The sequence below is a fragment of the Wyeomyia smithii genome, chromosome 2 (assembly GCF_029784165.1).
Source record: "Wyeomyia smithii strain HCP4-BCI-WySm-NY-G18 chromosome 2, ASM2978416v1, whole genome shotgun sequence".
Lineage (NCBI taxonomy): Eukaryota > Metazoa > Arthropoda > Insecta > Diptera > Culicidae > Wyeomyia > Wyeomyia smithii.
In genome coordinates, this window is record NC_073695.1 from 93,318,665 (window position 1) to 93,332,977 (window position 14,313).

Consider the following 14,313-nt stretch of genomic DNA (forward strand, 5'->3'; position numbering starts at 1 on the left):
GTGCGCTATTGTTTATTTTGGCTTCGAAATCCAAACGAAAACAAACTTCGAAACTGAGAACTGGAACCTAATAATTTTACAATATGAAGAATACAACAAGGTGTGCGGGTTAATCAAAAAGTAGGCGCGGAGTGAGAAGCGTTTTTTTGTTTTCGAGAGTTACAGACAAAGCAAATATTTTTTTCGTGCTTGGTTATGTAGCCTACCTCATTAGGGAAATAAAAATATCAAAATAGTGTGTTTATGCTGTGAATTGCTTCTTGAATGAATGAACACTGATAGCAAGGGTAATCGCTCCTATTTTCATCTCAGTACCTAACTTGTGTTGCGGCACCAACTATGAAACCCCATATCTTTTGAACAAAAAATATCCCCAATTCGAAATTTTCAGGACAGTTTCGAAATTTCGTCAAAAATACTTGTGATTTTTTTCAGATTTTTCAATGCCCCAGAACATAGTTTTTCAACATATTGTTTTTAATAGTTATCATTGAAAAAATATATTTTTGTCCAGAAAAAATATTTTCAGAAACTACAACTTAGGATGCATCTGCTGTGAAAAATTCATTGGAATTGAAGCAATATTCTTAAAGATATGTTTATTTAAAAAAAATTATTAATCCGTTTCACGAATTCTGACCCATATACCACATTAGTTTCCTAAAACTGGAAGAGGAATGGTTTTTAGCCCTGCAAAGTCTACCGCAGGCCATGTATAAAATACTTGGAATCTTCCTAATTTTGACCACCAAAAAAACATAATGTAACCGCGTGTAAGCACAGTTCCTGATAGTCTGCCTAAGAGCCTTGTGCCCTTTAAAAGAAAATCGTGAAAGTTTGCGAAAAAATTTGCGCTTCTTTTAGGTGCCTTATTAACAAAATTCTTGTCTGCCATAGTTTTGATAGCGTTTCTTGCACTGTTGTCTGCCTTTTGCTCCGGGAAAGTCCTTAATCATGTCTTGAAAATCAATATAAGGTGTGTTCAAACAGACAGGTTCTGCACTGGAGCTCAAACTAGAAAAAAAATGAAAAGTTATAGCTTTTTGAGCGTTCCTGTGGTCATTTGCTCCTTGTCAATTGACTTTTATAATGGAGACACATGGTGGCTCATCGATGATTTTTGGTATGATTTGTGATATTAAAGGAGCAACACTATAAAAAATGTCTCGATTTTTATATATATTTTTTTATTTGTCATTTTTAATCTGGCTGAAACTGTGCATTGCCTTATGTACTATTGGAAAAAATAGTGATACTCTGAACCACGAATAATTTGCGGGGGAGGAAACTGGCAACAAGGCCGAATGTTTGTGCGCGTTTTTATCTCCACGTAATTTCTTCATTTAAAGTGTGTTTTGCGCGAAAATAAATGGTGAAATCAACTAAAATTACTAGTGTTAGTGTTCCAAATAACAGAACTATCGGAATATGCAGCCTTAGGGGGATTTCGTGCGAGATAAGTGATATTATTTATTTAGTTTATTTTTTCTGTTCGAGTTGTTTGCGTTGGCATACTATATACTCAACTGCAATTGTTTTTTGACATGTAGGCGGCGTTGTATTTGTTTGCTTTGATCATCGACGTGTAGAGGTAGATTCATACAGATCTGTTTCGTATGTTTTTTTGGTTGAGAGTAGAGGAAAAATAAACTAATTATTGGTGCTTATTACGGGAGTCACTTCACGGTGAAATCAGAGTGAAATGAACAAAATCCTATTACGGGACTCACGTAAGTGAGAAAAACGTGGCAAAGTGACATCTGCCGCGGAATCTGGGTTATTATGAGTGTCATATCAGTGAAGTGAGAACGGAAAAAGCGACGATTTGCGTGGAATTATTTCACGACCATTCCGAACGGTGAAATGATTCCACGAAGATGCCATAAGTCTTAAAGTTGATTGATTTGTGATCTAATGGTAAATATTGGATATATTCTTCAGTAACAAAATGAATCGGAATTTGATCCGTGCCTCAAAGCGGTAAAATTTTCATTTTTTTGCCCGATGAAAAAAATGCAAACTAGTTCAGGAAATTTTCGATACCGAAAAAAACATTTTTTTTGATGCCGAATGTTTTAGAAATGCAGAACACGTCAAGATCTGGTGTTATCTAAAAACGAAAAAAAAACGACTTTCTGGCACTTAGACATTTTTGAGCTGGGAAACACTCATTTCACTTGTCCTATTCTCAATTTCACTTCACTGGCAATCTCATTTCACGGAGGTGATTTTTGTCACCTCACTTGAGGTGGAATCGGGAATAGGTCTAAAAAAGTGAAGTGAGCGTGAGAGTGAAATATATTTCACCGTGAAGTGACTCCCGTAATAAGCACCAATCTCACTCTACGGAGGTGATTTTTGTCACCTCACTTGAGGTGGAATCGGGAATAGGTCTAAAAAAGTGAAGTGAGCGTGAGAGTGAAATATATTTCACCGTGAAGTGACTCCCGTAATAAGTACCATTTACTATAATGTTTGTAAATAAACAGAGGATGTCTTGTTCACACGAATGCGTCACTTAGCACATATTTTCAGAGTTTCGTGTTTATATTTCGGAGAACATTGGACTTTGTTCGCGCAGGTTTTATTTGACAATGTTCAACTAAGAGGTAAAGCCCCTTTAGGCTTACTGACTAAAGATTGATTCGCTACTAATGAAAGTTACGTTAAACCGGTGGATAAAAATAAGCGTATGACTAAATTATTAAGAGTCTAAACTGTACGTATTTATTCACCCACAACCACAAAACATAAAACAGTAAAATTGCTATATAAATTCTGAAAAATTCAACTGATAAAATACAAAGTTAAGTAAAAAGTCGGTAAATCACAATAGCTTCAGCTCTTCGTAGCTCTCAAAATTCATACCTATAATATAATCAATTATTGACCCGCAACATCTAACAGATGTATCCCAGGGTCTCTCTTTCCTACTAAAATTTCCCATCTCACGTAACATTTATGAGGGCACGCAGAGTTGTCTGCGGTTCTTTTAAGTAAATGTTGGACTAACATTCCTTTTCCGTTCCCCAACAGTTGCAAGGACGTGGCCAGGGCGGTAACAATTGTCCGGAGACATCTGACTTTTGTTTAGCAACATTTGATTAGATCCCAAATTTCATGTTGCTGCTCACAAACAAAGGTAATTTGTTCTCGTAAACAGAGTATTGTTGCTGACACCACCTACGAAGTTGTGCAGCTGTTTATGCTATGTTATGCTATGCTATACTCTGAATCACGAATAATTTGCGGAAAGAGTTATGTAAAAAGGGTATTGATGGTTACCGTGAGGCGCACTAATTCTTCGGACTTCGTATCAAATGTTGATGTCGTTTAGTAAAAAAGGAAACATAAGCAAAAAGTTGACAGTTAATATATGGGAAATCACTTCAATCATCACTTCAATCACATCAATTTTTAAAATCTGCTCCTAATTGATAATATTTTTTCAACATTTTAATACGAAGTGCGCCAAATAAAGAGCCGCGCAGAATTAGGAGATTTTACGGTACAAATATTTTTAAAGCAAGCATGGGTTGTTTGATCGATATGATGTGTTCAACAAAGTTTTAGATAAAAATTTTGTCTCCGAAAAAATATACACCGTTAGCTAAAAAATAATGTTTGACTGAGCTTGGAGAAATAAAAATAAAAATAAATAAAATTAATATTTTTTGGGAAGGACAAAATTATTATCTTCAACTTTGTCGAAGACCTTACACCGATCAAACAAACCGGTTTGGCTCTAGAAATATTTTTATTATTAACAGGCACTCGGTTCAGTAAGTTTGATTTATATGTCAGTCCATGTTTTCTTTGTACTAACGGGAAAGCTAACTTCAGGAGTATTTTATGGGCCAAGTGCATTCTTATGATAAAAATATCCTAAAGCCAAAACGGTTTTTGACCGGTATAGTGTCTTCGGTAAGGTTGTGGAAAAGAATTTTATTTAAAAAAGAAAAAAAAATATACTGCCAAAAACGTGCAATTTTTCCTAAATTTAATTTTTTTTTCTCCAAATTCAAACACTTAGCTTCAAACACTTTAGCTGTTTAGCATTGCGTTTTTTTGCAGAAACAAATCAAATTTTCAAAACTCATCGTTTTTGAGATGTTTACTTTATTTATATATTTCCTTCAGTGGTGGGCACCATTCCGCTAATTCGCTAATTAGCGACGCTAAAATTCAGTTAGCGATTTAGCGATTTCGCTAATTTTTGAGCTGGTTAGCGAAACTGTTAGCGTCGCTAAAATTTTGGCCTTCGAAACGCTAATCGCTAATTCGCTAAATTTTGTAGAGAAGCGACAATAGAAATATTTAGAAAAAATGTGAATTGCTGATGGCGTACGTAAATTGATTCGAAAGATGAACATACTTTACTGCGAAAGTTACTTTTGTCAGCTTTTTTACCCAAATATGAATACCGTTTCGTGAACCTCTTATTGTAAATACTTAGCTTTGAAAAGTGATTGTTTTCGTTTGTTCAACCAAAAAAGATCAAAGTGGTCCAAATCTTACAAAACACGAGCAAGAAATATAGCGATATGACTATTTACATATTAAAAAGTTAGCGATTAGCGAAAGTTTTGCTAATGTGGGTTTAGCGTTTAGCGATTATCGAGCTAAATTTTCCGGTTAGCGGCTTAGCGATTAGCGTCGCTAAATTTTCGATTAGCGGTGCCCACCACTGATTTCCTTTTGTATCAAAAGGTCTCAAACGGCCCCAATGATAAAAACTCAATGTTAAACAAGACTAAACATTAAACACTAAACATTTTCTGAACGAAAACCACGCTTGGAAGAGTTGCAAAAGCTTAACCAACGCTAACGCTCCGGAAAAACCACGCCAGTAACTTTGTATTTGATAGTATCCTTTCTTTGGCAAAATGAAAGCACCGAACACCTTATGTTCGCGCCAAAACTCCCGCCTCAGTCGCCATGACTGTCGTCCGTGAGTGACCAGCTGAGGCCCAAGCGACGCCGACTTGCGCGCGTTTATTTTGCGGCTTTGTTCTGGCTCGAGAATGCTGCCGTCCGAGGCACAGCAGCGAAAGGGTCCATTGTAGTTAGTCGATTTGCGTCTGGCGACAGCGCCGGCTCGCTGCTCCATTGTAAATGTTATAAAACTAGAATAAATGTACAGTAACTAAAGTGAGGATTGTGCGTTTTCGTGGTGTGCAATAGAAAACTTCTCCCAGGGCCCTAATTGCCCCCTCGTGATGCCAAAGGGCGAAATAGAACACAACGTAGGGCCGTGCTCGATTGGATTATTTGATTTAATGGCCTCCGATTCCATTCGCATCATTCGTTAAAAACATCAATTTGCTGCTGAACATCCAGTGTATAATCATCGTCTTCAATTCTGCGAAAAATCTTCAAGTCATCAATGAACGATGATGTCGGCCCATCGAGTGCATGATAAACGTCATTAAAATAGAGCAGAAAGATAAGCGGTCCTAGGTGACTGCCCTGAGGTATACCCACAGAGAACAAACTAACAAGCAAACGATAAAAAGTTTGTAAAAATATACTTTCCGAATTAATCCTATCGTCATGCTGAATGGTAAAGTGTGTTGATATGCTGACCGCACGGAAATGTGATATCGCTACGTGCAATCAAGGCAGCTAGTCTACTGTTACATTATATTTTATTAGATCATATTCATTTATCTTTGCATTAGCTACACTAGTCACTTTAAATAAACTTCAAATATAATCTTTATATTCGTTAACTTCTTAAAACACTAAAAATGATAGCGGCGATCCATACTGATCTGCAATTCAGTCACACTTCTTTGTTTTCTACTGCTGAAACGATCGTCTTAAACTATCTTCCTGTCGCAAGCATTCAAGTGATAGTAACCCACCGTAAAACGAGCCACGAACTAACTACACCTCATGATATTTACACACTTTGCTCTTCTAGCAGCAATAATGTTTGCAAATCGCTCAAAGCTCAAACAACCACAACTATATACGGGTCTGTGTGTATGAGAGGGAGAAAGAGTGAGTTTTACAATATTATAAATGGTAAGCACGATCCATAGTTAAGTAGCAAATTTTCCGTCTCAGCTCTTATTACGTACATTGAAATGATTTTATCGAGAAAAGTTTGCAGGAATATTTGGGCGCTGTCGTTTGCTCTAATCTACGTTAAACAGGAATAGCTCGAATCGTTGGAAAAATTATTTGAACAACGTGATTTGAAAAACTGATTATGTTACACCCAACGAACATATAATTCTTCGTTTTTTTTTTCTTTGTTCTTGCCTCCCAAGGGTAATATTTGTCTAACGTTTTAGGTGGTCAAATTGTGTACAATTTGTTGCGACTCGTAGAGTCTTGTGTTAAGCTTGTTAAATGTTGTCTTTCACGTTTCGTTTTTCAATATAATATTTGCAAACTGTGTTTCGCTACTTTTGTTTTTTTTTCATGTCCTCTAGAGATTTTCTTTTTACTAGGCTAGGTAAATGTTCATTTTGCGTTTTTCTAAGTTTGTTTTACTTCTGTTGTTTTTCTACGCGCTACCATCGCGCCACTACTAGTAGTTCGAATCACCATTTTATATATCACAATTCCGTTAACATTTACAAACTTGCCATTATGTTGGATTTAAAATTACTCTTTAACGGAGTTAATTACTGCTGATTATTATCAAGTTTTAAGGTGTGTGTGTGTGTTGCAAAGGTAAAATGGGAAGAGTTTTGCACTCAACGGTTTTGTCGCCGTGGTTAGCAGATTATTGTACCCAGCTGGGAAGCTGGTTAGTTGGCTATTATTACGTTTCGTTTCGTTCTTGCATTGACTAACAAACAGCCACGGATCTTTATTTTTGAGTGTATATGTGGATCTTACGGGCTTTCCTCATTAGTTTTTACTGGCAAATAGGGAAATAAATATACAGTGCGAGCTCTGCCCTTATGTTAGATATTGAATCTCGGTTTGATTGGTAGCTGAGTGCTTAAGATGGATGATTTAACTTCTGCATAATATCCAATAGTATTCAATTGTCGTCCAAATCATCCCAAAATCGAAATCCAAATCATAGTTTTTTGATGTAGCAAAATAAGGATGGATCATTTCATAAAACGTACACCTGTATGTAATAGGGTGGCAATGCGATGTATGGAAAATCGAATTAAAAGAACTGACCATATACATCTTGTTTATTTGCCCAAAATAATAACCTGTGCAAAATTTCAGCTTAATCACACATGATTTAGGGGTGCCCCAAAGCGCTTAAAATTTCAGTGTTTTGACCCTCGAAAATAACTATTCCCAATAGAAAATTATGTTTAACATTCAAATCATTTACATGTGGTTTGGTGAATCATTTTAATGTTTATTAGGCATTTTGAACTGGATTTTTCGTAAGGGATATCGATTTTTGAGGGGCAAAACATTAAAACTTTGAACACTTTGAGGCACCCCTCAATCATATCCGATTGAGCTGAAATTATAATTTTTTAGGTCAATCAACAAAATGTACATGGTCGGTGACATTACAATTTTTGCTGCCACCCTAGAGTGTAATGATGGAATGATCGCCCTTGAGCCACTCTTGTTTTGTCATGTAAAAAAATTTGATAACAAACATTGTTTATTTTATTTCTCAAGTGGAGTGTGGAACAGCACGAATGAGTCTAGAAACCATGACGAATGGATGACAAGGTTAGGAGAGAGTAAAGCAACTGCGGCAAAACCAGTGGTCACTCAAAAAACTAGATCCTGCATATATTTGGTGTGGTAAGAGAAGAATCTGTTCTGTTGTTTTCGTTTAAACACTCTCATGGTAAAGCCTACTCTCAGATTTACGATATTCTAGTAAAAGTGCAAAGTATGTGGCCGTTGTTGAATGCCGTTTGTTGCTTGTCGGGAAAGGCGATTTACGACGGATCAAATCCTTGAAAATAACTTGAAGACTCATCTTCTGTTTATAGGCAGCGTACTATTCAATTAGACAACGAGTAATGAAGAATTTCTCTTAAAAATGGTTTCCCAACAAAACTTTTAAGTTCATCAAAGTAGACGTGTGCGTTGCGAATAGACGTCATTTTTCGAGTCCGCGTTTCGAGCGAAGTCGAGCATCGTTAAGAAAACGCTTAGAAAGAGGTACGTGCTTCTTGTCGGACCTATTGCGCTTACCTAAGCGCAATGGATGTAGATCCCTTACCCCCCGATCCTCCGTCCCCAAACCCCATCGACCCTGTCCCTCCTGATCAATCCTCTTCTGACTCTGTTCCAGTCACCCCACGCCCCAGGCTTTATCCAGACGGAGTGGCGGGCAGCCGGTTTTTTGTGTACTTTAGGCCAAAAGCAGGGCCGAAGTCGAAATCGTTGAATATTTTGCAGATTTCCAAAGCCCTTACGTCACGTTTCAAGGCCGTGACCGAAATTTCAAAGGCCAGACCGAACAAGCTCCGTGTTGTGGTCAATGACCTGAAACAGGCCAACGATATAGCCTGTTCCGAGCTCTTTACCCGAGAATACCGCGTATATGTTCCCGCTCGAGACGTGGAGATCGGCGGCGTCGTGACCGATTCGAGTCTGTCGGTTAAGTGTATACTGGAAAGCGGAATCGGTTGCTTTAAGAACGCCGCATGCCCCGATGTAAAGATCATTGATTGTAAGCAACTGCGGTCAGTGTCGCTCGTCGGCGGCAAAAAAGTGTACACCCCGTCAGACTCGTTTCGGGTTACGTTCGCCGGGTCTGCACTGCCCAGCCACGTGTCGATCCACCGGGTGCGTCTACCTGTGCGCCTGTATGTGCCCCGTGTAATGAATTGCACTAATTGTAAGCAGTTAGGTCATACTGTGGCCTACTGCTGCAAGAAGGCACGGTGCGGCAAGTGTGGAGAGAACCATGCTGAGACTACCTGCAGTGTAAATGCTGAAAAATGTATTCACTGCGGGGAAAATCAGCATGAGCTCTCCACATGCGCGGTGTACATGCAGCGCAGGGATAAAATCAAGCGGTCTCTCAAAGAGCGTTCTAAGCGTTCTTACGCTGCCATGCTTAAAAAGACCGCGATCACCTCTCCCTTTACTTCAAACTCCTTTGATCTACTGTCCTCTGATGAAACCGATTCGGACGATTCACTAGCGGAAACATCCTATGTAAAACCTGGGGAGTCTACAAAGAGGAAAAAGCTTCCCAGAAAAGGTCCTAGGATTTCTCAAAGTGAAATGAAAAATACAATCACTACAAAAAGTGCTGAAGTAAAACCGAAGCAAATTCCTCCTGGGCTCGGAAATTTAAAGTCTCAGAAGGAATTCCCAGCACTTCCAGGAACATCTAAAACCCCAGTTGTTCCTTTTGCACATCCAGTTGATAAATCAAATACTGGATTGGTGAAATTTTCAGATATTGTGGACTGGATTTTTGAATACTTTAATATACCTGATCCAACTAAAAATTTTCTCAAAGCGTTCCTCCCAACAGTCAGATCATTTTTGAAGCAATGACCCAATGGCCCCTCCTTGCAGCGATTGTATCCTTCGATGACTAATTCGAATACAGTGGAATTGTAGAAGTATTTTACCAAAAATTGATTCTTTTTTGAAAATTTTGATCAATAAAAACAAATGTGATGCATTTTCCCTCTGTGAAACTTGGCTTACTTCGAATACTGATCTTAACTTCCATGATTTTAATATTAGTCGCCTTGATCGGGACACCCCATATGGAGGAGTACTTCTAGGGATTAAGAAGTGCTATTCTTTCTATCGTATTAACCTCCCCTCAAATCCAGGCATCGAAGTTGTCGCATGTCAAATGACAATACAAGGTAAAGAGCTTTGTATTGCCTCAATATATATTCCACCCAGAGCACAGGTTGGGCAACGGCTGCTCTTTGATTTAATAGAACTTCTCCCCTCGCCACGTTTGATTTTGGGAGACTTTAACTCTCATGGCGTGGCTTGGGGTTCCCCTTCTAATGATAACCGTTCCTCTTTATAAACACACAATGTATTTTGCCGTGTCAAACTGATTAAAAAAAACCGTTCCTCTTTGATCTACAACCTTTGCGACGACTTCGACATGACTATTTTAAACAACGGCGAAATGACACGTATCCCGAAACCTCCAGCGCGCCCAAGCGCTTCGGATCTATCCTTATGTTCGATGCGCTACGGTTGGATTGCACATAGAAGGTAATCCTCGATCTTATTCTTATTTCAATTACTAACGGGTCAACTCGCATGCGACCAATTGACATTCCGTATGACCTCACACGAAATGTCGATTGGAAGTTATACGAGAAAATGATTTCAAAAGCGGTCGAGTCGATTCAACATCATCCACCACTTGAAGAATACAACCTCCACGTGGGCTTGATTCTCGACGCCGCGTTGCAAGCCCAAACGAAGAAGTATCCCGGCGTAACGATCAAAGAACGGCCTTGCACTCCGTGGTGGGACAAAGAGTGCTCCGATGTCTACACGCAAAGATCCGACGCGTTTTTGGCCTTCCAGAAGGGAGGTATACCTGGCGACTATATACGGTATTCGGAGCTTGATACCAAGCTTAAAAGCTTGGCTAAGGCAAAGAAACGCGGATATTGGCGTCGGTTCGTAAATGAGACGTCGAGGGAGACATCAACGAAAGCGAGGAGTCTTCAAGTCGGTGGATATTTGATTTTGCCAGGAAGGTATGTCTGGACTCTGTTCCTGAGCAAAACATTGCTCGCGATGCGATTCCGGGTCACGACGCGATAGAATCACTTTTTATGATGGCAGAATTTTCAGTTGCCCTCCTGTCCTGTAACAATAACGCGCCTGGGTAAGATAGAATTAAATTCAACTTATTGAAGAATCTACCCAGCATTGCCAAGAGGCGCTTGTTGAACTTGTTCAATAAGTTCCTGGAGCAAAACATTGTACCGCAGGATTGGAGGCAAGTGAAGGTGATCGCCATCCAAAAACCGGGAAAACCAGCTTCTGACCACAACTCTTATAGGCCGATTGCAATGCTATCCTGTATCCAGAAATTGATGGAAAAAATGATACTTCGTCGTTTAGACCATTGGGTCGAATCAAATGGTCTACTATCAGATACTCAATTTGGCCTCCGCCGTGCCGAAGGGACGAATGATTGTCTTGCGTTGTTTTCAACAGATATTCAGCTGGCGTATGCTCGCAACGAACAAATGGCGTCTGCGTTCTTGGACATTAAGGGGGCTTTTGATTCGGTTTCTATTGACATTCTTTGGGTAAACTTCACCGACAAGGATTTTCTCCACTTTTGAACAATTTTTTGCACAATTAGTTGTCCGAAAAGCACATGCATTTTACGCACGGCGATTTGGCCGCTTTTCGCATTAGCTACATGGGTTTTTCGATTTCTCAGGTTTGGTACACAAATATCTTGGTGTCTGGTTCGACTCTCAGATGAAAAAATGTCAACAAAGAGTGAACTTTCTTCGTACAATAAGCGGGCAATGGTGGAGAGCCCACCCAGGAGACCTTATAAGGCTTTACCAAACAACGATATTGTCTGTCATTGAGTACGGGTGTTTTTGCTTCCGCTACGCAGCAAACACACATTTGATCAAACTGGAGCGAATACAATATCGTTGTCTGCGTATCGCCTTAGGTTGCATGAAGTCGACCCATACGATGAGTTTCGAGGTCTTAGCTGGAGTACTACCATTGAAAAACCGCTTCTGGAGCCTGTCTTCTCGTTTTCTTATCAAATGTGAGATCTTGAACCGTCCTGTGATTGAAAATTTTGAAAGGTTAATCGAACTTAATTCTCAAACCCGTTTTATGACATTGTATTTCAATCACATGTCACAAAATATTAACCCTTTTTCGAATATTCCAAATCGTGTCGACTTATCAAATACTTCTGATTCTACTGTGTTTTTCGATGCATCCATGATAGAAGAAACTCGTGGAATCCGGATCATTTACGCGTGCAGCAGATCCCCAAAAATTTTTCCAATAAATATCGGAACATCATCTGCGACAATATGTTCTACACTGACGGATCACGTCTCGATGGGTCCACTGGCTTCGGTACCGGGTCCATATAATTGCGTAGGTAGTAGGTAACTTAAACAAAACTTTTTGCTTTTTGAACATCCTATTCATTGTTTTATTGGTCACAAAGCTAGTGTCAACATCGCAGATGCTACGAAAAATAAAAAACCGGAGCAAGGAAGTGTTTTTATATAGGAATTGCTTCGATTTAGGTTTTGTTTTTCGTCATTTTTTACCTACACAATTGTGTGGGCTCGGTCGGAAAGGGATAAGCTCGATAATCCTGCTTCTGTTTACGTCGCAGAATTAGCTGCAATTCAGTACACCCTAGGGATTATCGAAAAAATGCCCATGCACCATTATTTCATCTTTACGAACAGCCTCAGTTCTATTGAGGCTTGGTGATGTCCCGGCTTATGCCCAATCACTATAGATTCGCGCATCTTCACCGTGTTAGGCTCGGGGAAAGTGGTATCTGTGCCTGTGGTGAAGGTTATCACGACATAGAGCACGTTGTTTGGTCATGCCCTGCACACCGTGACGCCAGGTCTAAATTAATAGCTTCTCTGCAGGCCGAAAGTAGGCAGCCGGCTGTTCCTGTTCGTGATGTCTTGGCGATCCGTGACCTTCCCTACATGTCCCTTATATACGTTTTCCTGAAATCCATCCACGCCCCAGTCTAGTCCTATTCCCTTCCGCCTACATCCAACTTAACCGCAAGTACACGTTTGGACCCCCGATTCTGGCAACTAGACCCCGCACGATACCAGCATCTAGAGGCCCGAGGAAAACTGTTCGTGTCTTGGTTTAGCAGAACATAACAAATAGCTGCTCATTGTTTTTGGCTGTTTGAAGAACATCATGACGCCCCAACAACAAATCATCAATTTTAAAACGCGTTTTAGTTTTAATTTCAACTCGTAGTCGGCAGCGAGGATAAAAAATTTGTCTTTAGTTTTTAAGATACTTTATGAAGTAAAATTCTAGATATAATTGGCTCCGTAAAACATTTACTTGAATTGTGCCGTGTCAAATAAACGTTGATTGAAAAAAAAAAAAAAACTTTTAAGTTGATTCGAACCTAAAGGAGTAGTAGAAGATTAGACACGCAAAAAGCAGTACGAAATTTGCGCTCTCTAGGTTTTCAGATTGTTACGCTGGATGCGTCAATTTTTATGGTTGGACAAAGAAGCAGGCCGAACGACCGGTACTTGGATTATTTTCAATATATGGCGGAAAGCTAGAGAAAGAAGTGTGGCGCAAGCGCCTAAATGACGAAGTGTACCAAGATTAGCAAAGAGAGCTTTATTCGAATGTTTTTGAAACGGAGAAGAAAAGTTTACAGAGAGCTCTACGAGAATTTACACCAAAATATTATATCTCGTCAGAATGATAGAGTGTCCCAAGGAAGACTGCAAATGAAAATGAGGTTGAAGTTTCCGAGAAAATTCGTATTTCTGAAAAGATGAAATATAGATTTGCTTATTCTATCGATGAGAGACGTTAGAAATAAGAACAGTGTTCCAAAAAATCGTAATATTCGAATCGAACATAATGTATTCTCTAGAGAATCGAGAAACAATATTGCAAGTTTTCAAGCGAAATATTCTATTTTAGCTCAGGCGACTAGGTATTTTTTTAAGCACACCCAGAGCTTACTCATGGGCACTATCATTAGAGACAATTCATGATAAAGAAGTAATCTAAACCTTACAGTAGAAAGTAAATTAAAAAGAAACAGTATTGATGCAATAAATACTGTGTAAGTTGAATAAAATTTTGTGAAAGTGTTGTTACAATTTTTCATGGCAAATTGAAAAGCTCATCTTGCGAAGACTTTAAATAGCAACCAATCCGAGCTAAAAGTACGCAGCTACTAATCGAGCCTCGAAAATACTAATGAGTTTCCATCTACATTCTCGGCAGTTCGCCACAATGGTACACCATCATCGCAATCCGAAAGTCAGGCTTCACGAAATCGATACACCTAGATAGTAAAAAAACCTTAGCTAAGCAACATCTTTTGCTGCGGGAATTATCGATGACTTTGCAGTGCGACGGCGGCATCATCATAGTCTACCTCGGTTTCCTCCAGCTTGGCAGCACCGCTACAGATTCTACACTTACAGCACACAATACAGGGAGCCGCCAGAAGCAGCAACGGAGATGCCACCAGCAGCAATATCCCGAATCCGGCAAAAATTCCAATTACCTGTGCTCGATGCCAAACGACGGAAGCACGAGAATGGCCCAGTTTGTTTTTGCATGGTCCTTTGTCGTAGTGCCGCAAAAGAAAGTCGTCCTAAAATTAAAATATATCAGCATAAT

At 39.3% G+C, this 14,313-nt stretch overlaps 1 protein-coding gene across 2 annotated transcripts in view; it reads right to left on the bottom strand.

Moving 5' to 3' along the window:
- Positions 1 to 5,631: 5,631 nt before the first annotated feature.
- Positions 5,632 to 14,313, bottom strand: part of LOC129721106 (uncharacterized) — a 173,723-nt gene continuing 165,041 nt past the window's right edge. For both annotated transcript variants that reach the window (XM_055673262.1, XM_055673260.1), the window contains one exon: positions 5,632 to 14,287. In XM_055673262.1, coding sequence (XP_055529237.1) covers positions 14,021 to 14,287 — 267 coding nt within the window. In that variant the 3' untranslated portion in view covers positions 5,632 to 14,020. The remainder of the gene's footprint in view (positions 14,288 to 14,313) is intronic.